The sequence below is a fragment of the Phocoena sinus genome, chromosome X, assembly GCF_008692025.1.
Source record: "Phocoena sinus isolate mPhoSin1 chromosome X, mPhoSin1.pri, whole genome shotgun sequence".
NCBI classification, from domain to species: domain Eukaryota; kingdom Metazoa; phylum Chordata; class Mammalia; order Artiodactyla; family Phocoenidae; genus Phocoena; species Phocoena sinus.
The window spans coordinates 55,426,535-55,453,321 of NC_045784.1; the positions used below are offsets into that span (position 1 = coordinate 55,426,535).

General features: G+C 40.7%; 1 protein-coding gene across 1 annotated transcript; it reads left to right on the forward strand.

Moving 5' to 3' along the window:
- Positions 1-7,968: 7,968 nt before the first annotated feature.
- Positions 7,969-8,438, forward strand: LOC116748062 (histone H3.3A-like). Its single transcript, XM_032620893.1, has one exon. The coding sequence runs from the start codon at positions 7,984-7,986 to the stop codon at positions 8,392-8,394; it is 411 nt and encodes a 136-aa protein (XP_032476784.1). The 5' UTR covers positions 7,969-7,983; the 3' UTR covers positions 8,395-8,438.
- Positions 8,439-26,787: the final 18,349 nt, after the last annotated feature.

Here is a 26,787-nt window from a genome sequence, read left to right on the forward strand (position 1 = left end):
TTTATGGCTGAGTAATATTCCATTGTATATATGTGCCATATCTTCTTTATCCATTCATCTGTTGATGCACGCTTAGGTGGCTCCCATGTCCTGGCTATTGTAAATAGAGCTGCAATTAACATTTTGGTACATGACTCTTTGTGAATTATGGTTTTCTCATGGTATATACCCAGTAGTGCGATTGCTGGGTCGTATGGTAGTTCTATTTTTAGATTTTTAAGGAACCTCCATATTGTTCTCCATAATGGCTGTATCAATTTACATTCGCACCAACAGTGCAAGAGGGTTCGCTTTTCTCCACAACCTCTCCAGCATTTATTGTTTGTAGATTTTTTGATGATGGCCATTCTGACTGGTGTCAGATGATATCTCAATGTAGTTTTGATTTGCATTTCTCTAATGATTAATGATGTTGAACATTCTTTCATGTGTTTGTTTGCAATCTGCATATCTTCTTTGGAGAAATGTCTATTTAGCTCTTCTGCCCATTTTTGGATTGGATTGTTTGGTTTTTTGATATTGAGCTATATGAGCAGCTTGTAAATTTTGAAGAATAATCCCTTGTCAGTTGCTTCATTTGCAAATGTTTTCTCCCATTCTGAGGGTTGCCTTTTGGTCTTGTTTATGGTTTCCTGAAAAAGCTTCTAAGTTTCATTAGGCCCCATTTGTTTATTTTTGTTTTTATTTTGATTTCTCTAGGAGGTGGGTTAAAAAGGATCTTTCTCCGATTTATGTCATAGAGTGTTCTGCTTAAGTTTTCCTCTAAGAGTTTGACAGTGTCTGGCCTTACATTTAGGTCTTTAATCAATTTTGAGTTCATTTTTCTGTATGGTTTTAGGGAGTGTTCTAATGTCATACTTTTACAAGTACCTGTCCAGTTTTACCAGCACCACTTATTGAAGAGGCTGTCTTTTCTCCACTGTATATTCTTGCCTCCTTTATCAAAGAAAAGGTGACCATATGTTCGTGGGTTTATCTCTGGGCTTTCTATCCTGTCCCATTAACCTATATTTCTTTTTATGTGCCAATACCATACTGTCTTGCTTACCATAGCTATGTAGTATAGCTTGAACTCAGGAAGACTGATTCCTCCATCTCCGTTTTTCTTTCTCAAGATTGCTTTGGCTATTCAGGCTCTTTTGTGTTTCCATACAAATTGTAAATTTTTTGTTTTAGTTCTGTGAAAAATGCCAGTGGTAGTTTGATAGGGATTGCATTGAATCTGTAGATTGCTTTGGGTAGTAGAGTCATTTTCACAATGTTGATTCTTCCAATCCAAGAACATGGTATATCTCTCCATCTATTTGTAACATCTTTAATTTATTTCATCAGTGTCTTATAATTTTCTGCATACAGGTCTTTTGTCTCCTTAGGTAGGTTTATTCCCAGGAATTGTATTCTTTTTGCTGCAATGGTAAATGTGACTGTTTTCTTAATTTCATTTTCAGATATTTCATCATTAGTGTATAAGAATGCAAGAGATTTCTGTGCATTAATTTCGTATCCTGCTACTTTAGCAAATTCATTGCTTAGCTCTAGTAGTTTTCTGGTAACATCTTTAGGGCTCTCTATGTATAGTATCAAGTCATCTGCAGATAGTGACAGCTTTTCTTCTTCTTTTCCAACTCGGGTTTCTTTTATTCCTTTTTCTTCTCTGATTGCTGTGGTTAAAACTTCCAAAACTATGTTGAATAATAATGGTGAGAGTGGACAACCTTGTCCTCTTCCTGATCTTAGTGGAACAGGTTTCAGTTTTTCACCACTCAGGATGATGTTGGCTGTGGATTTGTCATATATGGCCTTTATTATGTTGGGGAAAGTTCACTCTATGCCCATTTTCTGCCAGGTTTTTATCATAAATGGGTGTTGAAATTGGTCAAAAGCTATCTCTGCCTATTGAGATGATCATATGGTTTTTCTCCATCAATTCGTTAATATGGTGTAACACATTGATTGATTTGTATATACTGAAGAATCCTTGTATTACTGGGAAACCCCCCACTTGATCATCGTGTATGATCCTTTTAATGTGATGTTGGATTCTGTTTGCTACTATTTTGATGAGGATTTTTGAATCTATATTCATCAGTGATATTGGCCTGTAGTTTTCTTTCTTTGTGACATCTTTGTCTGGTTTTGCTATCAGGGTGATGGTGGCCTCATAGAATGAGTTTGGGAATATTCCTCCCTCTTATATTTTGGAAGAGTTTGAGCAGGATAGGTGTTAGCTCTTCTCTAAACTTTTGATAGAATTCGCCTGTGAAGCCATCTGGTCATGGGCTTTTGTTTATTGAAAGATTTTTAATCATGGTTTCAATTTCAGTGGTTGTATTTAATCTGTTCATATTTTCTATTTCTTCCCGGTTCAGTCTAGGAAGGTTATGCATTTCTAAGAATTTGTCCATTTCTTACAGGTTGTCCATTTTATTGGCTTATAATTGCTTGTGGTGACCTCTCATGATCCTTTGTATTTCTGCAGTGTTAGTTGTTACCTCTCCTTTTTCATTTCTAATTCTATTGATTTGAGCCTTCTCCTTTTTTTTCTTGATGAGTCTGGGTAATGGTTTATCAATTTTGTTTATCTTCTCAAAGAACCAGCTTTTAGTTTTATTGATCTTTGCTATCATTTCCTTCATTTCTTTTTCAGTTATTTCTGATCTGATCTTTATGATTTCTTTCCTTCTGCTAACATTCTGGGCTTTTTGTTCTTCTTTCTATAATTGCTTTAGGTGTAAGTTATGTTGTTTATTTGAGAGGTTTCTTGTTTCTTAAAGCTGTATTGTATTGCTATAAACTTCCCTTTAAAAATGCTTTTGCTACATCCCATTGGTTTTGCGTCATCGTGTTTTCATTGTCATTTTTTTCTAGGTAATTTTTGATTTCCTCTTTGATTTCTTCAGTGATCTCTTGGTTAATAAGTAGTGTATTGTTTAGCTTCTGTGTGATTTTATTTTTTACAGATTTTTTCCTGTAATTGATATCTAGTCTCATAGCGCTGCGGTTGGAAAAGATAGTTGGTTCGATATCAATTTTCTTCAATTGATCAAGGCTTTATTTGTGACCCAAGATATGATCTATACTGGAGAATGTTCCACGAGCACTTGAGAAGAAAGTTTATTCTGTTATTTTTGGATGGAATATCCTATAAATATGAATTAAGTTCATTCTGTTTAATGTTTCATTTAAAGCTTGTGTTTCCTTTTCTATTTTCATTTTGGATAATCTGTCCATTGGTGAAAGTGAGGGTTAAACTTCCCTACTATGATTGTGTTACTGTTGATTTCCCCTTTTATGACTGTTAGTATTTGCCTTATGTATTGAGGTGCTCCTATGTTGGGTGCATAAATAGTTACATTTTTTTAAATCTTCTTCCTGGATTGAAACCTTGATCTTTATGTAGTGTTCTTCTTTGTCTCTTGTAATAGTCTTTGTTTTAAAATCTATTTTGTCTGATATGAGAATCTCTACTGCAGCTTTCTTTTGATTTCCATTTGCATGGAATATTTTTTCATCCCCTCACTTCCAGTCTGTATGTGACCCTAGGTTGGATGTGGGTGTGTTGTAGACAGCATATATACCAGTCTTCTTTTTGTATCTATTGAGCCAGTCTGTGTGTTTTTGTTTGATCCTTTAATCCATTTACATTTAAGGTAAGGATCAATATATATGCTCCCATTACCATTTTCTTAATTGTTTTAGGTTTGCTGTTTTAAGTCTTTTCCTTCTCTTGTGTTTCCAGCCTAGAGAGTTGCCTTTAGCATTTCTTGTAAAGCTGGTTTTGTGCAGCTGAATTCTCTTAGTTTTTGCTTGTTTTAAGGTTTTAATTTCTCCATCAAACCTGAATGAGATCCTTGCTGGGTAGAGTAATCTTTGTTGCAGGTTTTTCTTCTTCATCACTTTAAATATGTCCTGCCACTCCCTTCTGGCTTGCAGAGTTTCTGCTGAAAGATCATCTGTTAACCTTATGGGGATTCCCTTGTGTATTATTTGATGATTTTCCCTTGCTGCTTTTAATATGTTTTCTTTGTATTTAATTTTTTGTTGTTGTTGTTGCAAAGAGCAGAATTTCATTATTTTTTTTCTTTTTTTTAAATTAATTTTTTTTAAACATCTTTATTGGAGTATAATTGCTTTACAATGGTGTGCTAGTTTCTGCTTTATAACAAAGTGAATCAGCTATACATATACATATGCTCCCATGTGTCTTCCCTCTTGCATCTCCCTCCCTCCCACTCTCCCCATCCCACCCCTCCAGGCTGTCCCAAAGCCCCGAGCTAATATCCCTGTGCCCTGTGGCTGCTTTCCCCTAGCTATCTACCTTACTATGTTTGTTAGTGTGTATTTAATTTTTGACTGTTTGATTAATATGTGTCTTGGTGTGTGTCTTATTGGATTTATCCTGTGTGGGACTCTCTGTGCTTCCTGGACTTGATTAAGTATTTCCTTTCCCACATTAGGGAATTTTTCAACTATAATCTCTTGAAATATATCTCAGTTCCCTTCTTTACTTTTCTTCTTCTGGGACCCCTATAATTCGAATGTTGGTGCATTTAATGTTGTCCCAGAGGTCTCTGAGACTGTCCTCAATTCTTTTCATTCTTTTTTTCTTTATGGTGCTCTGCCGTAGTTATTTCCACTATTTTATCTTTCAGGCCACTTATCCGTTCTTCTGCAACAGTTATTCTGCTATTGATCCCTTCTAGAGGATTCTTAATTCCATTTATTTTGTTGTTTATGACTGTTTGTTTGTTCTTTACTTCTGCTAGGTCCTTGTTAAACGTTTCTTGTATTTTCTCCTTTCAATTTTGAAGATTTTCAATCATCTTTGCTATCATTTTTCTGAATTCTTTTTCAGGTAGACTGCCTATTTCCTCTTCATTTGTTAGATCTGGTTGTTCTAAGAGGGAAGTTTATAGCAATACAATCCTACCTTAAGCAACAGGAAACATCTTGAATAAACAACCTAACCTTGAACCAAAAGCAATTAGAGAAAGAAGAACAAAAAATCCCCAAAGTTAGCAGAAGGAAAGAAATCATAAAAATCAGATCAGAAATAAATGAAAAAGAAATGAAGGAAACAGTAGCAAAGATCAATAAAACTAAAAGCTGGTTCTTTGAGAAGATAAACAAAATTGATAAAACATTAGTCAGACTCATTAAGAAAAAGAGGGAGAAGACTCAAATCAATAGAATTAGAAATGAAAAAGGAGATGTAACAACTGACACTGCAGAAATACAGAAGATCATGAGAGATTAATACAAGCAACTCTCTGCCAATAAATTGGACAACCTGGAAGAAATGGACAAATTCTTAGAAATGCACAACCTGACAAGACTGAATCAGGAAGAAGTAGAAAATATGAACAGATCAATCACAAGCACTGAAATGGAAACTGATTAAAAATCTTCCAGCAAACAAAAGCCCAGGACCAGATTTCTTCACAGGCGAATTCTATCAAACAATTAGAGAAGAGCTAACACCTATCCTGCTCAAACTCTTCCAAAACATAGCAGAGGGAGGAATACTCCCAAACTCATTCTACGAGGCCACCATCACCTTGATACCAAAACCAGACAAGGATGTCACAAAGAAAGAAAACTACAGGCCAATATCACTGATGAACATAGATGCAAAAATCCTCAACAAAATACTAGCAAACAGAATCCAACAGCACATTAAAAGGATCAGAAACCATGATCAAGTGGGGTTTATTCCAGGAATGCAAGGATTCTTCAATATTCACAAATCAATCAACGTGATATACCATATTAACAAATTGAAGGAGAAAAACCATATGATCATCTCAATAGATGCAGAGAAAGCTTTCAAGAAAATTCAACACCCATTTATGATAAAAACCCTGCAAAAAGTAGGCATAGAGAGAACTTTCCTCAACATAATAAAGGCCATATATGACAAACACACATCTTACATCGTCCTCAATGGTGAAAAACTAAAAGCATTTCCACTAAGATCAGGAACAAGACTAGGTTGCCCACTCTCACCACTCTTAATCAACATAGTTTTGGAAATTTTAGCCACAGCAATTAGAGAAGAAAAGGAAATAAAAGGAATCCAAATCAGAAAAGAAGAAAGAAAGCTGTCACTGTTTGCAGATGGCATGATACTATACATAGAGAATCCTAGAGATGCGACTAGAAAACTACTACAGCTAAACAATGAATTTGGTAAAGTAACAGGATACAAAATTAATGCATAGAAATCTCTGGCATTCCTATGCCCTAATGATGAAAAATCTGAAAATGAAATCAAGAAAACACTCCCATTTACCATTGCAACAAAAAGAATAAAATATCTAGGAATAAACCTTCCTACGGATACAAAACACCTGTATGCAGAAAATGATGACACTGATGAAAGAAATTAAAAATTTTGCCTTGCTCCTTCATCTGCTGAGTGTTTCTCTGTCTTCTCATTTTTCTTAAATTACTGTGCTTGTGGCTCTCCTTTTTGCAGGCTGCAGGTTCGTAGATCCCGCTGTTTTTTGTGTCCGTCAAGAGTAGCTATGGTTCGTTCAGTAAGTTGCCTATGCTTCGTAGTGGAGGGGACTAGTGCCTGTGTTCTGGTGGATGAGGCTGGATCTTGTCTTTCTGGAGGGCAGGTCCACTTCTGGTGGTGTGTTTTGGGGTTTCTGTGGCCTTATCATGGTTTTAGTCAGCCTCTCTGCTTATGGATGGGGTTTATTCCTGTCTTGTTGTTGTTTGGCAGAGGGTGTACAGCACTGTAGCTTGCTGGTCGTTGAGTGGGGATGGGTCTTGGTGTTTAGATGGAGATCTTTTGGGGATTTTCACTATTTGATATTATGTGGAGCTGGGAGGTCTCTTATGGACCAGTCTCTTGTACTTGGCTCTCCCACATCAGAGGCACAGTCCTGATGCCTGGCTGGAGCACCAAAAGCCTGTCATCCACACAGCTCAGAATAAAAGGGAGGAAAAAAAAGAAAGAAAGAAAGAAGAAGGGAAAATAAAATAAAGTTATAAAAATAAATTTAATTAGTAAAAAAAAATTTAAGTAATAAAAAATAATATAGAAAGAAAGAAGAGAGGAACCAAACCAAAAAACAAATCCACCAATAATAACAAGTGCTAAAAGCTATATTAAAAAAACAAACAAACAGACAGAACCCTAAGACAAATGGTAAAAACAAAGCCATACAGACAAAATCACACACAGAAGCATACACATACACACTCACAGAAAGAGAAAAAGGGAAAAATAGTATATTGTTGCTCACAAATCCACCTCCCCAATTTGGGATGATTCATTGTCTATTCAGGTATTCCAAAGATGCAGGGTACATCAAGTTGTATGTGGAGATTTAATCCGCTGCTCCTGGGAGAAATTTTCCTTTCTCTTCTTTATTCGCACAGGTCCCAGTGTTCATCTTTGTACCTGGCCCCGCCTCACAGTGTAGGTCGCCTGGCAGCATCTGTTCTTAACTCAGGCAGGACAGGGTAAAAGGAGAAGCTACTTCGGTGGCTCTGGCTCACTGAGGCTGGGGTGAGGGAGTGGTATGGAATCAGGGGCGAGCCTGCGGTGGCAGAGGCTGGCGTGACGTTGCACCAGTGTGAGGCATGCCCTGTGTTCTCCCGGGGAAACTTTCCCTGAATCATGTGACCCTGGCAGTGACCGGCTGCACAGGCTCCAGGGAGGGAGGTGTGGATAGTGACCTGTGCTTGCTCACAGACTTCTTGGTGGCTGCAGCAGCAGCCTTGGCATCTCGTGCCCATCTCTGTGGTCCATGCTGATAGCTGTGGCTCGTGCCCATCTCTGGAACTTGTTTAAGCGGCGATCTTAATCCCCTCTCCTCCCGCATCGTGAAACAAAGAGGCAAGAAAAAGTCTCTTAATTGTGTTCACTGCTGCCACCACACCACTGTCACTCTCTGATGCCAGCGCCGCCTCTAGCTCGCTGAGCTTCAGCCGAAGGAGAAGGGAGGTAAGTAAGGAGGTCTTTATACCATGGCTCGTACAAAGGAGACTGCCCACAAATCGACCGGTAGTAAAGCACCGAGGAAGAAACCGGCTACAAAAGCCGCTCACAAGAGTGCGCCCTCTACTGGAGGGGTGAAGAAACCTCATCGTTACAGGCCTGGTACCATGGCACTCTGTGAAGTTAGACGTTATCAGAAGTCCACTGAACTTCTGATTCGCAAACTTCCCTTCCAGAGTCTGGTGCGGGAAATTGCTCAGGACTTCAAAACAGATCTGTGCTTCCAGAGTGCAGCTATTGGTGCTTTGCAGGAGGCAACTGAGGCCTATCTGGTTGGCTTTTTTGAAGACACCAACCTGTGTGCTATCCATGCCAAACGTGTAACGATTATGCCAAAAGACATCCAGCTAGCATGCTGCATACGTGGAGAACGTGCTTAAGAATCCACTATAATGCGAAACATTTCATTCTTTAAAAAAAAAAATTCTCTTCCTGTTATTGGTAGTTCTGAACGTTAGATCCCCCCCGCCCCGGTGGGGTCAAAAGGTACCTAAGTATATGATTGCAGGTGGAAAAATGGGGGACAGAAATCAGGTATTGGCAGTTTTACCATTTTCATTTGTGTGTGAATTTTTAATATAAATGCGGGGACATAAAACATTAATGCAAGTCAAAATGTTTCAGTGAACAAGTTTCAGCAGTTCAACTTTATAACAATTATAAATAAACCTGTTAAATTTTTCTGGACAATGCCATCATTTGGATTTTTTTTAAAACAAGTAAAATTCTTATTGACTGCAACTAAATGGTGTTTGTAGCATTTTTATCATACAGTAGATTCCATCCATTCACTATACTTTCTAACTGAGTTTTTGATGTTGTCTGTCTTCTGTGCTGTTTCTGTAAGTTTGCTATTAAAATACATTAAACTATAAAAAATAAGAAAAAAGAAAAATCTCTTGCCTCTTTGACAGCTCCAGACATTTTCCCAGACTCACTCCCAGCTACCTGTGGTGCACTAACCCCCTTCAGGCTGTGTTCACACAACCAAACCCAGTCCTCTCCCTGAAATACAACCGAATCTGGAGCCTCAGCTCCCATCACCTGCCCGCCCTGGCGGGTGAGCAAACAAGCCTCTAGGGCTGGTGAGTGCTGGTCGGCACCGATCCTCTTTGCGGGAATGTCTCTGCTTTGCCCTCCATACCCCTGTTGCTGCACTCTCCTCTGTGGCTCCGAAGCTTGCCCCCTCCACCACCCGCAGTCTCCGTGAGTGGAAAGTCTTCCTTTCCTCCTTCACAGCTCCCTCCCACTGGTGCAGGTCCCGTCCCTATTCTTTTGCCTCTGTTTTCTCTTTTTTCTTTTGCCATACCCAGGTTCGTGGGGAGTTTCTGACCTTTTCAGATGTCTGTCTTCTGCCAGCGTTCAGTAGGTGTTCTGCAGGAGTTATTCCACATGTAGATGTATTTCTGATATATTTGTGGGGAGGAAGGTGATCTCCACGTTTTACTCTTTCGCCATCTTGAAGCTCCTCCTGAGGGTTGTTTTTAATATAGATATCTGCCACCTCTTTCCTCAATGTATATTGGCTGCTATCCCCTTTATAGGAGGTGTGACTGATGTTGTGATGACCAAAGCCTGCACTGAATATTGAGCAGGGCTTCCCCTTTGCTCTGTGATGTTCACTGCCCTGTCAGAAGTGAGGTCTGGGGCTTCCCTGGTGGCGCAGTGGTTGAGAGTCCGCCTGCCCATGCAGGGGACACGGGTTCGTGCCCCGGTCCGGGAAGATCCCACATGCCGTGGAGCGGCTGGGCCCGTGAGCCATGGCCGCTGAGCCTGCGCGTCCGGAGCCTGTGCTCTGCAACGGGAGAGGCCGCAGCAGTGAGAGGCCCGTGTACCGCCAAAAAAAAAACCCCAAAAAAAAAAAAAAAAAAAGAAGTGAGGTCTGCTCCCTAATTCTTGGGTTAGAGGCCCCCAGATCTGTTTCTTAGCTTTGTTTTTGTTCTGCAGTGTGATATAGGTGGGATTGGACCACTCCCACTTGGGCGGAAGCCACTGAGTCTTCCTCCTCTGGAGGAGTTCACCTGTGTGTGTGCTCTGTGGTGTCACCTTTTACCTGTTGTGCAAGCTCTCAGCTTACACTGTTGTAGGCACTGCTCCCTGTCCCACCTTACCTGTGGATATGCCAGTGGCTGGCCCTATTGTCTCTCAGATGTTGTTTTCCCCAAGCCCCAATGTAGATCCACTGAAGTCAGGTCCAAGGATTGCAGTAATTATGGATCTGGACCTGCTTTGGGTGCTATGGGGACAGCTTACTCTCTGACCTGTCCCAACCCCCACATTTATGTCCCCACAAAGTCTATAGCTGTTGAAGTTAGACCTGTCTTGGCTGTAGGAGCATTTGATGTCCATTCAGATGTTCTGCATGTGCTGAATTAACCATTCCAGTCACAGGGTCTTAATCCATGGTTTGCACTGCTTCAAGGAGAGATTTCAGCTCTGCTTCCTTAGTCACACATCTCTTGGAGTTCAGGTTTGGTTTCAGCCCCACCTCTCTGTATGGGTCACCTACAGCCGTCTGTTCCCTGCCCAGGCAAGAGGGATCCGATACAGCGACCCCAGGCTCACAGGTCTGTTTCTGAAGGAGGAATTGGGGGTGGTGGCTGACTGGAGTGTGCATACTCATTCAGGTGGGAGGGGGAGACGTTGGCAACGATTGGGGTGCATGCATTTTCTCTGGCAGGAGTCTCTCCTAGTGCCTGTGGAGGCGGGGGCTGGCATGTGGGGAGAGAGTTTTGATGGTGACCCTGCCCTTCATGCATCACTCTGCAATGGCGCTTCACTTCTATGGCAGCCCAGGCTTCCTCCAGGAGCATTCCTGGTTATGGATTTCCTCACTCCTGTCCCCTCAGGCTGTCTCTGTGCAGCCAACAGCAGTTCTCTCCCTGGGTCTGCTCTCCAAACACCACATTCCAGCACCCAGACCCTGTCAGCACTGGCAGACACCCGTCTCAGGCTGGGGTGCACAGGGCTGTGACACTGACTATCTGTGTAAGTCTCACTCTTTCCTCCCTGCCATAGACCAATTGCTGCTCTTTCCTCTGACAGCCACCAAATCTCCCCTTTTATCTCAGCTGATCTCACCAGTGAGGAGTCTTCTCTGATTGTGAGAACATTTCCTCTCCATCTCCCCACCAGGGACCGACGTCCCATCCCATTTCCTGTTTTCTTTATTTTTATTTTCTCTCTTTTGTCCTACCCAGTTATTCGGGGACCTTTTCTTATCCTTTTAGGTGTCTCAGGTCCTCTGTTAGTGTTCAGCAAGTGCTCAGTGAGAATTCTTCTATTTGTAGATGTGTTCTTGATGTACTTGTGGGGAGAGGTAAACTCTGGTCCTCTTATTCTGCCATCTTGGGAAACGTTTAACTTCTCACTTAGTTCATCCAATCTTTCCTTCTGTTCTTTGAATGTCTTTACTATCATTACCTTGAACTCTTTTTCAAGTAGATTGCTTATTTTCACTTTATTTAATTCTTATTCTGGTGTTTTATCTTGTTCCTTTGTTTGGGACATATTCTTCTGTTGCTTTATTTTTCTAATTTGCTGTTTTTATTTCTATGTATTTGGTAAGTTGGTTACATTTCTTGACTTTTGAATGTGGCCTTTTGTAGGTGATGTCCTATGTGTCACAGCAGCACACTGCCCTCTGGTCACCACAGCTATATGCTCTAGGGATGTCCTCTATTGTGGGCTGCATGGGTCCTTCTCTTTTGGTGGGCTGACTACTGTAGGTGTTATGGTAGGTGTGGCTGGCCTCCAGTCTTGTTGGTTGCCAGGTATTGCCTTGTGTGGAGGCTTCTGCACACAAGGTTTTAACCTGGGTAGGCCCAGGTTAAAACATGGCTGACTGCAGAGCCCTGGGTTTTCCTGTGGCTTTCCCACTGGTTGGCAGAGCCAGTTTCCTGGGAGTGTGGTTGCAGGGCTGTGGGTCGTGGATCTACTGGCAGTCTTCTGGTGAGAAGAATTTATACTGTCACTACTTGCAGATGACATGATTTGTATATAGAAAACCCTAAAATCTTCACCAAAAAACCTGTTAGAATAAATTCAGCAATGTTGCAGCATACAAGATTAATATACAAAAATCTGTTCCTTTTCTATACACTAATAATGAAATAACAGAACTAGAAAGCAAAAAAAAATTCTGTTTAAAATCACATCAAGGGGGGACCTTGAAGATGGCGGAAGAGTAAGACGCGGAGATCGCCTTCCTCCCCACGGATACACCAGAAATACATCCACACGTGGAACAACTCCTACAGAACTCCTACTGAAGGCTCGCAGAAGACCTCAGACCTCCCAAAAGGCAAGAAACTCCCCACGTACCTGGGTAGGGCAAAAGAAAAAAAGAAAAAACAGAGACAAAAGAATAAGGACGGCACCTGCACCAGTGGGAGGGAGCTGTGAAGGAGGAAAAGTTTCCACACACTAGGAAGCCCCTCCGCGGGCGGAGACTGCGGGAGGCGGAGGGGGCAGTTTCGGGACCGCGGAGTAGTGCACAGAGACGGGTGCGGAGGGCAAAGCGGGGAGATTCCTGCACAGACGATCGGTGCCGACCAGCACTCACCAACCCGAGAGGCTTGTCTGCTCACCCGCCGGGGCAGGCGGGGCTGCGAGCTGAGGTTCGGGTTTTGGTTTTGGACGGAGCTCAGGGAGAGGACTGGGGTTGGCGGCTTGAACATAGCCTGAAGGGGTTAGTGCACCACGACTAGCCGGGAGGGAGTTCGGGGAAAAGCCTGGACCTGCCGAAGAGGCAAGAGACTTTTTCTTCCCTCTTTGTTTCCTGGTGCGCGAGGACAGGGGTTTAAGAGCGCTGCTTAAAGGATCTCCAGAGACGGGCGCGAGCCGCGGCTAAAAGCGCGAACCCCAGAGATGGGCGCGAGACGCGGCTAAAAGCGCGAAACCCAGAGACGGGCGCGAGCCGCGGCTAAAACCGCGGACCCCAGAGACGGGCGGGAGACGCTAAGGCTGCTGCTGCCGCCACCAAGGGGCCTGTGTGCGAGCACAGGTCACTCTCCACACCCCTCTTCCGCACAGCCTGTGCAGCCCGCCACTGCCAGGTTCCCGGGATCCAGGGACAACTTCCCTGGGACAACGCACGGCGGGCCTCAGGCTGGTGCAACGTCACGCCGCCTCTGCCGCCGCAGGCCGGCCCCGCACGCAGTGCCCCTCCTTCCCCCATCCCCCAACCCCCGGCCTGAGTGAGCCGGAGGCCCCGAATCAGCGGCTCCTTTAACCCCGTCCTGTCTGAGCGAAAAAACAGACGCCCTCCAGCGACCTACACGCAGAGGCAGGGCCAAATCCAAAGCTGAGCTCCTGTGAGCTGTGAGAACAAAGAGGAGAAAGGGAAATCTCTCCCAGCAGCCACAGAAGTAGCGGATTAAAGCTCCACAATCAACTTGATATACCCTGCATCTGTGGAATACCTTAATAGACAAGGAATGATCCCAAATTGAAGAGGTGGAATTTAGGAGCGAGATCTATGATTCTTTTCCCTTTTCCTCTTTATGTGAATGTGTACGTGTATGCTTCTGTGTGAGATCTTGTCTGTATACTCTTGCTTCCACCATTTGTCCTAGGGCTCTATCCGTCCATGATTTTTTTTAAAAAATTCTTTTTCTTAATAATTAAGTTTAATTGTAATAACTTTATTATACTTTACCTTCGTTCTTTCTTTCTTTCCTTCCTTCCTTCCCTCCTTTAGACAATGAATCACCCCAAATTGAGGAGGTGGTCTCTGGGAACAGGATTTATGATTTTTCCCCCTTTACCTCTTTTTGTAAAAGTGTATGTGTATGCTTCTGTGTAAGATTTTCTCTGTATAGCTTTGCTTCCAACATTTGTCCTAAGGTTCTATCCATCCTTTTTTTTTCTTTTTTTTCTAAATATTTTTTAATTCAATAACTATATTATACTTTATTTTATTTTTACTGTATCATCTTTCTGTCTTTTTTCCTTCTTTCCCTCCTTCCTTCCTTCCTCCCTCCCTCCCTCCTTTCTTTCCTTCTTTGCTTCTTTCTTCCTTCCTTCCCTCCTTTCCTTCTTTCTTTACTCATACTTCTACTAATTCTCTCTACTTTTTCTCCCTTTTATTCTGAGCCGTGTGGATGAAAGGCTCTTGGTGCTCCAGCCAGGAGTCAGGGCTCTGCCTCTGAGGTAGGAGAGCCAACTTCAGGACACTGGTCAACAAGAGACCTCCCAGCTCCACATAATATTAAACGGTGGAAATCTCCCAGAGACCTCCATCTTAACACCAGCACCCAGCTTCACTCAACGACCAGCAAGCCACAGTGCTGGACAACCTATGCCAAACAACTAGCAAAACAGGAACACAACCCCACCCATTAGCAGAGGGGCTGCCTAAAATCATAATAAGGCCACAGACACCCCAAAACACACCACCAGACGTGAACCTGCCCACTAGAGAGATAGGATCCAGCCTCATCCAGCACAACACAGGCACTAGTCCCCTCCACCAGGAAGCCTACACAACCCACTAAACCAACCTCAGCCACTGGAGACAGACATCAAAAACAACGGGAACTACGAAAGTGCAGCCTGCAAAAAGGAGACCCCAAACACAGTAAGATAAGCAAAATGAGAAGACAGAAAAACACACAGCAGATGAAGGAGCAAGATAAAAACCCACCAGACCTAACAAATGAAGAGGAAATAGGCAATCTACCTGAAAAAGAACTCAGAATAATGATAGTAAGGATGATCTGAAATCTTGGAAGTAGAATGGACAAAATGCAAGAAACAGTTAACAAGGTCCTACAAGAAATAAAGATGAAACAAGCAACGATGAACAATGCAATAAATGAAATTAAAATCACTCTAGATAGGATCAATAGCAGAATAACTGAGGCAGAAGAACGGATAAGTGACCTGGAAGATAAAGTAGCGGAAATAACTACTGCAGAGCAGAATAAAGAAAAAAGAATGAAAAGAACTGAGGACAGTCTCAGAGAGCTCTGGGACAACATTAAATGCACCAACATTCGAATTATAGGGGTTCCAGAAGAAGAAGAAAGAAAGAAAGGGACTGAGAAAATATTTGAAGAGATTATAGTTGAAAAATTCCCTAATATGGGAAAGGAAATAGTTAATCAAGTCCAGGAAGCACAGAGAGTCCCATACAGGATAAATACAAGGAGAAACACGCCAAGACACATATTAATCAAACCATCAAAAATTAAATACAAAGAAAGCATATTAAAAGCAGCAAGGGAAAAACAACAAATAACACACAAGGGAATCCCCATAAGGTTAACAGCTGATCTCTCAGAAGAAACCCTACAAGCCAGAAGGGAGTGGCAGGACATACTGAAAGTGATGAAGGAGAAAAGCCTGCAACCAAGACTACTCTACCCAGCAAGGATCTCATTCACATTTGATGGAGATATTAAAACCTTTACAGACAAGCAAAAGCTGAGAGAGTTCAGCACCATCAAACCAGCTTTACAACAAATGCTAAAGGAACTTCTCTAGACATGAAACACAAGAGAAGGAAACGACCTATAGTAGCGAACCCAAAACAATATAGAAAATGGAAATAGGAACATACATATCGATAATTACCTTAAATGTAAATGGACTAAATGCTCCCACCAAAAGACACAGATTGGCTGAATGGATACAAAAACAAGACCCTTATATATGCTGTCTACAAGAGACCCACTTCAGACCTAGAGACACATACAGACCTAAAGTAAGGGGATGGAAAAAGATATTCCATGCAAATGGAAACCAAAAGAAAGCTGGAGTAGCAATTCTCATATCAGACAAAATAGACTTTAAAATAAGGACTATTAAAAGGGACAAAGAAGGACACTACATAATGATCAAGGGATCGATCCAAGAAGAAGATATAACAATCGTAAATATTTATGCACCCAACATAGGAGCACCTCAATACATAAGGCAAATACTAACAACCATAAAAGGGGAGATCAACAGTAACACATTCATAGTAGGGGACTTTAACACCCCACTTTCACCCATGGACAGATCATCCAAAATGAAAATAAATAAGGAAACACAAGCTTTAAATGATACATTAAACAAGATGGACTTAATTGATATTTATAAGACACTCCATCCAAAAACAACAGAATACACATTTTTCTCAAGTGCTCATGGAACATTCTCCAGGATAGATCATATCTTGGGTCACAAATCAAGCCTTGGTAAATTTAAGAAAACTGAAACTGTATCAAGTATCTTTTCTGACCACAATGCCATGAGACTAGATATCAATTACAGGAAAAGCTCTGTAAAAAATACAAACACATGGAGGCTAAACAATACACTACTTAATAATGAAGTGATCACTGAAGAAATCAAAGAGGAAATAAAAAAATACCTAGAAACAAATGACAATGGAGACACAACGACCCAAATCCTATGGGATGCAGCAAAAGCAGTTCTAAGGGGGACGTTTATAGCAATACAAGCCCACCTTAAGAAGCAGGAAACATCTCGAATAAACAACCTAACCTTGCACCTGAAGCAATTAGAGAAAGAAGAACAAAAAAACCCCAAAGCTAGCAGAAGGAAAGAAATCATAAAAATCAGATCAGAAATAAATGAAAAAGAAATGAAGGAAACAATAGCAAAGATCAATAAAACTAAAAGCTGGTTCTTTGAGAAGATAAACAAAATAGATAAACCACTAGCCAGATTCATCAAGAAAAAAAGGGAGAAGACTCAAATCAATAGAATTAGAAATGAAAAAGGAGAAGTAACAACTGACACTGCAGAAATAAAAAAAATCATGAGAGATTACTACAAGCAACTCTATGCCAATAAAATGGACAATCTGGAAGAAATGGACAAATTCTTAGAAATGCACAACCTGCGAAGACTGAATCAGGAAGAAATAGAAAATATGAACAGACCAATCACAAGCACTGAAATTGAAACTGTGATTAAAAACCTTCCAACAAACAAAAGCCCAGGACCAGATGGCTTCACAGGTGAATTCTATCAAACGTTTAGAGAAGAGCTAACACTTATCCTTCTCGAACTCTTCCAAAATATAGCAGAGGGAGGAACACTCCCAAATTCCTTCTACGAGGCCACCATCACCTTGATACCAAAACCAGACAAGGATGTCACAAAGAAAGAAAACTACAGGCCAATATCACTGATGAACATAGATGCAAAAATCCTCAACAAAATACTAGCAAACAGAATCCAACAGCACATTAAAAGGATCATACACCATGATCAAGTGGGGTTTATTCCAGGAATGCAAGGATTCTTCAATATACGCAAATCTATCAATGTGATAAACCATATTAACAAATTGAAGGAGAAAAACCATATGATCATCTCAATAGATGCAGAGAAAGCTTTCGACAAAATTCAACACCCATTTATGATAAAAACCCTCCAGAAAGTAGGCATAGAGGGAACTTTCCTCAACATAATAAAGGCCATATATGACAAGCCCACAGCAAACATCATCCTCAATGGTGAAAAACTGAAAGCATTTCCACTAAGATCAGGAACAAGACAAGGTTGCCCACTCTCACCACTCTTATTCAACATAGTTTTGGAAGTTTTAGCCACAGCAATCAGAGAAGAAAAGGAAATAAAAGGAATCCAAATCGGAAAAGAAGAAGTAAAGCTGTCACTGTTTGCAGATGACATGATACTATACATAGAGAATCCTAAAGATGCTACCAGAAAACTACTAGAGCTAATCAATGAATTTGGTAAAGTAGCAGGATACAAAATTAATGCACAGAAATCTCTGGAATTCCTATATACTAATGATGAAAAATCTGAAAGTGAAATCAAGAAAACACTCCCATTTACCATTGCAACAAAAAGAATAAAATATCTAGGAATAAACCTACCTAAGGATACGAAAGACCTGTATGCAGAAAATTATAAGACACTGATGAAAGAAATTAAAGATGATACAAATAGATGGAGAGATATACCATGTTCTTGGATGGGAAGAATCAACATTGTGAAAATGACTCTACTACCCGAAGCAATCTATAGATTCAATGCAATCCCTATCAAACTACCACTGGCATTTTTCACAGAACTAGAACAAAAAATTTTGCAATTTGTATGGAAACACAAAAGACCCCGAATAACGAAAGCAATCTTGAGAACGAATAAAGGAGCTGGTGGAATCAGGCTCCCTGACTTCAGACTATATTACAAAGCAACAGTAATCAAGACAGTATGGTACTGGCACAAAAACAGAAAGATAGATCAGTGGAACAGGATAGAAAGCCCAGAGACAAACCCACGCACATATGGACACCTTATCTTTGATAAAGGAGGCAGGAATGTACAGTGGAGAAAGGACAGCCTCTTCAATAAATGGTGCTGGGAAAACTGGACAGGTACATGTAAAAGCATGAGATTATATCACTCCCTAACACCATACACAAAAATAAGCTCAAAATGGATTAAAGACCTAAATGTAAGGCCAGAAACTATCAAACTCTTAGAAGAAAACATAGGAAGAACACTCTATGACATAAATCACAGCAAGATCCTTTCTGACCCACCTCCTAGAGTAATGGAAATAAAAACAAAAATAAACAAATGGGACCTAATGAAACTTCAAAACTTTTGCACAGCAAAGGAAACCATAACCAAGACCAAAAGACAACCCTCAGAATGGGAGAAAACATTTGCAAATGAAACAACTGACAAAGGATTAATCTCCAAAATTTACAAGCAGCTCATGCAGCTCAATAACAAAAAAACAAACAACCCCATCCAAAAATGGGCAGAAGACCTAAATAGACATTTCTCCAAAGAAGATATACAGAATGCCAACAAACACGTGAAAGAATGCTCAACATCATTAATCATTAGAGAAATGCAAATCAAAACTACAATGAGATATCATCTCACACCAGTCAGAATGGCCATCATCAAAAAATCTAGAAACTAAATGCTGGAGAGGGTGTGGAGAAAAGGGGACACTCTTGCACTGCTGGTGGGAATGTGAATTGGTTCAGCCACTATGGAGAACAGTATGGAGGTTCCTTAGAAAACTACAAATAGAATTACCATATGACCCAGCAATCCCACTACTGGGCATACACCCTGAGAAAACCAAAATTCAAAAAGAGTCATGTACCAAAATGTTCATTGCAGCTCTATTTACAATAGCCCGGAGATGGAAACAACCTAAGCGCCCATCATCGGATGAATGGATAAAGAAGATGTGGCACATATACACAATGGAATATTACTCAGCCTTAAAAAGAAATGAAATTGAGCTATTTGTAATGAGATGGATAGACCTAGAGTCTGTCATACAGAGTGAAGTAAGTCAGAAAGAAAAAGACAAATACCGTATGCTAACACATATATATGGAATTTAAGGGGAAAAAATGTCATGAAGAACCTAGGGGTAAGACAGGAATAAAGACGCAGACCTACTGGAGAACGGACTTGAGGATATGGGGAGGGGGAAGGGTGAGTTTTGACAGGGCGAGAGAGTCATGGACATATACACACTAACAAACGTAGTAAGGTAGATAGCTGGGGGAAGCAGCCGCAAGGCACAGGGATATTAGCTCGGTGCTTTGTGACAGCCTGGAAGGGTGGGATGGGGAGAGTGGGAGGGAGGGAGATGCAAGAGGGAAGACATATGGGAATATATGTATATGTATAGCTGATTCACTTTGTTATAAAGCAGAAACTAACACACCATTGTAAAGCAATTATACCCCAATAAAGATGTTTAAAAAAAAAATCACATCAAAAATTATAAAATACCTAGAAGAAGCATAACCAAGGAAGTGAAAGACCTGTACACTGAAAACTATAAAACATTGATGAGGGAAATTGAAGGTGATACAAAGAAAAGGAAAGTTATGCCCTGCTCTTGGATTGGGAGAATTAATATTGTTGAAATGGCCATACTACCCAAATAAATAGAGAGTTAATGCAATCCCTATAAAAATACCTGTGACATTTTTCACAGAACTAGAACAAATAATCCTAAAATTTATACGGAACAACAAAAGACCTCAAATTGCCAAAGTAATCTTGAAAAAGAAGAACAAAGCTGGAAGTATCACTCTTATAGACTTCAGATTATAATACAACCTCTAGTAATTAAAACAGCACTGTAGAGAGAGAGATTCAAGATAGCAGAAAAGTAGGTGGAAGTGGAGTTCATCTCTCTCCACGGATGCATCAGGAATATATCTATAGATGCAACAATTCTCACAGAACACTGGCTGAACACTAGCAGAAGACATTGGACACCAGAAAGGACTATAAAGATCCCTGTATAACTGGGTAGGATGGAAAATATGAAGGGAGAAGGAGGAGGAGAGGAAGTTGGATGGGACCTGCACACTGCGGTGGGGGACCTGAAGCAGAGGAGAGATTTCCGAATTCAGGGAAACCCTCTCTCCAACATGGAAACCCCCTCTCTGATGGGAAAATCGATTGGGACAGAAGGGTAACATTTGAGGCTGTCAGAAGAGGGTGAAGTGGCCTATCTATAGCAGATGGGACAGACTGAGAAATACACAGATGGTCCATACTGTGGCCCTACGTGCCCCAGACTGGGACATATCTTCACAGTCGTGCAAAGAGGTTGGGAACTGGTGCATGGGGATTGGAGAACAGGCCCAGAGCGAGAAGTGCTGGTGGCTGTGGGGAGACGGATTGAGGGGACAGGAGGGAGGAAATCTACAGCAGGAAATGCCTATGGAGGAAGACTGGACTGCCATGGAAGCAGGGCACTACTGCTGAGTAACATGCAGGGTGAGGAGCCACTATTGTAACCTCTCTCATCCACACACTGGTGCCTGCCGATGACAATAAAAGAAGCCTTCTGTGGGCTGCATCTTGCATGCCAGCTGCCAAGAAATAATAAAAGCCCCGGCAGAGCAGGCCCTCATGTGCCAGCTAAAGGGCAATTTTAAAAAATGTCCTCTCAGGGCTGACCCTTGCACGCCTGCTGCTTGGTGCCAGAAAAACCCAGCATGGCTGGGTAAACCCAAAAGATAAACCCAAAAACCATGGCTGGCCCTCATTTGCCTTATGCTGGGCGCCAGAAAAGGCCTTCACTAGGGCCATATATCTTGTGCCCATGGCTGCCTGCTTCCCTGTGCATGTAGCAGCACTGGTGCTCCCATGATCCAAGCAGTCATACCAACTCTGTGCCCAGTACTCACAGGAGCAGGCCGAAGACCTCCAAGGAAGCCTCAGGACCAGACTTCTGTGGGTGGACCACACCAGACGTGAGGATAAAACCAAAGCTGAACCCCAGGGACAGGGTGACTAAGGAAGATCAAAAATCTTTACATCAGCTGCACAAGCTGCATATTAAATCCCCATGTTCAGCTAGGTAGACCATGCATCTATGGAATATCTGAATAGACAATGAGTGTTCCCACAAATGAAAATGGTCTAGCTCTGGCAGCTGTGGATTTTGGGGGCAGCACACACAGGAATTGGGCCAGATCAGAGTCTGAGTGGTCTCCACAGGGCCCACAGCAGGCCTAGAGACCAGCACAGAGGCAAAGGAGATTCCCTTGGGGAGGCAGAGGTGGACTGTGGCTCATGGTGTGTGCAAGGAAACTTACAGCAGAGACCCCAGGGAAACATAATTATTATTATTAATTTTATTATGTTTTGATTCATTCTGTTGTTGGTTCTAGACTTTTTGGGGTTTTTTCTGGTTTCTTTTTCTTTCCATTTTGCTTGTTTGTTGTTGTTGTTTTAGTTTTTTTATAAATTTTTTTAGTCTTTTGGGACCTCCATGTTTAATAACATACTTTTATTTTTTATACATTTCTATTTTTACTTTGCTTTTCTGTTGTTCTGTGTTCTTTTCCCTTATTCCTTTCTTCCTCTTTTACTTTAATATATTTGTCTTTTTAAAAATATTTCCATTTCTACTTTGTTTTTCTGTTGTCCTGTGATTTTTCCCTTTGTATTTTATTTTATTCTTATAATTTTTAAATCATTTTTATCAGTTTGTTTTGCTTCCTCACATTATTCTTCGGTTGGCACACTGTTTGATTTTTTTTTTAGGTTATGTGTTTTGTTAGTTTTAATCCTAACTGTTTGATTTCATTTTTGAGTTATTCTATTTGTCTGTTTTTCTCTTGATTTTGTTGTATTTGGCTCTGTTTTTGTTTCTTTTAGGTGCGTGTGTGTTTCCTTATTTCTGTTTTTGTTTGTTTGATTTTGTTTTTACCATTTGCTGGGGTTTTGTTTGTCTTTTTTTTTTTTTTTACTTTAATATATTTTCTATTCTATTTTTTTGTATTTCTGCTTCCACATTGATTTCTGTTGTTCTGTCTTCTTTCCCCATTCTCTTTTTCCTTTTTATATAATTTTTCTCTGTTTGTTTTGTTTCTTTGCTTCATTCTTCAGTTGACACTTTGGTGTTGTTTTATGTTTTGGGATTTTGTCAGCTTTTTTTTTTTTTTTTTTTTTTGCGGTACGCGGGCCTCTCACTGTTGTGGCCTCTCCCGTTGCGGAGCACAGTCTCTGGACATGCAGGCTCAGCGGCCATGGCTCACGGGCCCAGCCGCTCGGCAGCATGTGGGATCCTCCAGGACTGGGGCACGAACCCGTGTCCCCTGCATCGGCAGGCAGACTCTCAACCACTGCACCACCAGGGAAGCCCCAGCTTTTTTCTTAATTGTTTGATTTCCTTCTTGGGTTCTTTTGTTTGTCTGGTGGTTCTCTTGCTATCTGATTTACTTGGTTCTGTTTTTGTCTCTATTGTGTGTGCAAGTTTCCTTGTTTCTCTTTCTGTTTGTTTGATTTTACTTTTACCATTTTTCTGGGGTTTTGTTAGTCTTTTCTTTTAAACCACTTTAATGTCAGATGAGTGATTTGGGGATCTCTGTCCCTTGACCAGAAGTCACGCCTGAAGCTCTGGAGTGAGAGCACTGAATCCAGGAGACTGTACCACTAGAGAATTCCTGGCGCCAGAGAAGATTAATCGCTGAGAACTCTCAATTAGGCCTCTATCTGAATCCAAGACCCAGCTCCACCCTACTGCTTCCAGCACTAGATGCCTCACACCAAAAAACAAACAAGACAGGGACACAAATTCACCCATCAGCACACAGATGACATAAAGTCATACTAAGCTCACAGACAGCCCAAAACACATCACCTCACATGGCCCTGCTCATTAGAGGGAAAAGACTCAGATCCAGGCACCAGAACGCAGGCACCAGTCCCTCCCATAAGGAAGCCTACACAAGACAGTGGACAAACCCCACTACTGGGATCATCGAACAGAAGCAAGAGGAAATACGACCCTGCAGCCTAGGGAAAGGAGACCTCAAATACTGTAAATTAGACAAAATTAGAAGACACAGAAATATCTTACAGGCAAAGGGGCAAGATAAATACCCACAAGAACAAATAAATGAAGAGTGAATAGGCAAAATAGCTGAAAAAGAATTCAGAGTAATGAAAAGAAACATGATCCAAAATCTTGGAAACAGAATGGAGAAAATACAAGAAAAGTTTAACAAGGATCTAGAAGAACTAAAGAACAAACAAACAGTAATGAACAACAAATAACTGAAATTAAAATTATTCTAGAAGGAATCAAAGGAAGAATAACAGAGTCAGAAGAATGGATATGTGAGCTGGAAGAAAGAAAGATGGAAATAACTGCTGCAGAGCAGAATAAAGAAAAATAAAGGAAACGAATGGAAGACAGGGCTTCCTTGATGGCACAGTGGTTGAGAGTCCACCTGCCGATGCAGGGGACAAGGGTTTGTGCCCCAGTCCAGGAAGATCCCACATGCTGTGGGGCAGCTGGGCCTGTGAGCCATGGCAGCTGAGCCTGCGCATCTGGAGCTTGTGCTCCGCAACGGGAGAGGCCACACAGTGAGAGGCCCTTGTACAGCAAAAAAAAAAAAGAATGGAGGACAGTCTCAGAGACCTCTGGGACAACATTAAGCACAACAGCATTCGAATTATTGGGGTCCCAGAAGAAGAAGAAAAATAAAAGGGGTCTGACAAAATATTTGAAGAGATTATAGTAGAAAAATTCCTGAACATGGGAAAGGAAATACTCAATCAAGTCCAAGAAGCACAAAGAGTCCCACACAAGATAAACCCAAGGAGAAACATGCCGACACACATATTAACCAAACTGACAAAAAATACACACAAAGAAAAATTATTAAAAACAGCAAAGGAAAAGCAACAAATAACATGCAAGGGAATCCCCATAAAGGTAGCAGCTGATTTTTCAGAACCAACTCTGCAGGCCTGAAGGGAGTGGCAGGATATATTTAAAGTGATGAAAGGGAAAAACTCACAACAAAGATTACTCTACCCAGCAAGGATCTCATTCAGGTACGACAGAGAAATCAAAAGCTTTACTCAACACTATTTAATCTGAAAAACGTTTCAGTACAAGCCAGCCTTTAAACTCCATGGGTTATGGGGGGTTTTCTGGATAAAAGGAAAAAATTCCATCCAGGAAAAGGCCTGTCTTTTCCTTCTCGCCCTTCATGATTGATCGTCTGAGAGCTTGAATGCCGCTGGGAACTTACCCCTTTCTATTGTCACTTCGTGGTAGAAAGAAAATTAATGAAACTGTGTGAACTGATGGGACGGTGTCTGATTTTTAGTTTTCCACAGGCTTGAGGCAACATGGATAAGTGCGTGTCACCCTCAGGAATGTACCCACGGTGGCCTTCCCTGCTTGTGGGCAGTGTATCCTGATGACAGGTATGCGTACTTAAGGGTCTGCATCATAAAGCCTTAAAGAGAAACACACAGGAGAAAACTGTCAAACCTTGAACGTTGTTATTTATATTTTTTTAAAATGAAAAAGATCATTGTTTGTGTGTTAACCACTTCCTTGATTCTGTTTTGTGGTGGACGTAGATGGTTACATTTGAGCTTTGTATTTTGTGAGAACCTTAATGAAATGAAGAATTCCAAAGACAGTCAAAAAAAAAAAAAAAAAAGCTTTACAAAGAAGCAAAAGTAAGAGAATTCAGCACCACCAAACCGGCTTTACAACAAATGCTAAAGGAATTTCTCTAGGCAGGAAATACAAGAGAAGGAAAAGACTTATAAAAACAAACTCAAAACAACTAAGAAAATGGTAATAGGAATATAAATATCAATAATTACCTTAAAGGAAAATGGATTAATTGCCCCAACCAAAAACTACAGGCTGGCTGATTGGATACAAAAACAAGACCCATATATATCCTGTCCAAAAGAGAACCATTTCAGACTTAGGGGCACATACATATGAAGGTGAGGGGATGGAAAATGATATTCCATACAAATGGAACTCAAAGGAAAGCTAGAGTGACAATACTCATAACAGATATAAAAATAATTTAAAATGAAGACTGTAACAAGAGACAAGGAAGGACACTACAAAATGATCAGGGGATCAATCCAAGAAGAAGATATAACAGTTGTAAATATCTATGCACCCAACATAGGAGCACCTCAATACATAAGGCAAATGTTAACAGCCATAAAAGGGGAAATCAACAGTAACACAGTAATAGTAGGGAAATTTAACATCCCACTTATACCAATGGAGAGATTATCCAAACAGAAAATAAATAAGAAAATACAAGCTTTAAATGACACATTAGACCAGATGGACTTAATTGGTATTTATAAGACATTCCATCCAAAAACAACAGAGTACACTTTCATCTCAAGTGTTCATGGAATATTCTCCAGGATAGATCATATTTTGTGTCACACATCAAGCCTCAGTAAATTTAAGAAAATTGAAATCATATCAAGCATCTTTTACAACCACAACACTAAGAGACTAGATATCAATTACAGGGGAAAAAAGCTGTAAAAATTACAAACATATGGAGGCTAAACAATACACTACTAAACAAGCAAGAGATCATGAAGAAATCAAACAGGAAATCAAAAAAAATACCTAGAAAACAATGACAATGAAAACACGAGGACCCAAAACCTATGGGAAGCAGCAAAAGCGTTCTAAGAAGAAAGTTTATGGCAATACAATACTACCTCAAGAAACAAGAAACATCTCAAATAAACAACCTAACCTTGCACTGAAAGCAAACAGGAAGAAAAAAATACCCCTCAATGTTAGAAGAAGGAAAGAAATCATAAAGATCAGATCAGAAATAATGAAAAAGAAATGAAGGAAACAATACCATAGATCAATAAAACTAAAAGGTTGCTCTTTGAGAAGATAAACAAGATTGATTGAGCATTAGCCAGACTCATCAGGAAAAAAAGGGCAAAGACATAAATCAACAGAATTAGAAATGAAAAAGAAGAGGTAAAAACTGACACTGCAGAAATACAACAGATCATGAGAGATTACTACAAACAACTATATGCCAATAAAATAGACAACCTGGAAGAAATGGACAAATTCTTAGAAATACACAACATTCCGAGACTGAACCAGGAAGAAATAGAAAATAAGAGCAGAACAATCACAAGCACTGAAATTGAAACTATGATTAAAAATCTTCCGAAAAAGAAAAGCTCAGGGCCAGATGGCTTCGCAGGTGAATTCTATCAAGCATTTAGAGAATTGATAACACCCATCCCCCTCAAACTCTTCCAAAATGTAGCAGAGGGAGGAACACTCCCAAACTCATTCTATGAGCCCACTATCACCCTGATAGCAAAATAGGACAAAAATGTCACAAGAAAATAAAATTAGAGGCCAATGTCAGTGATGAATATAGATACAAAATCGTCAACTAAATATTAGCAAACAGACTCCAACAGTACATTAAAAGGATCATACACCATGA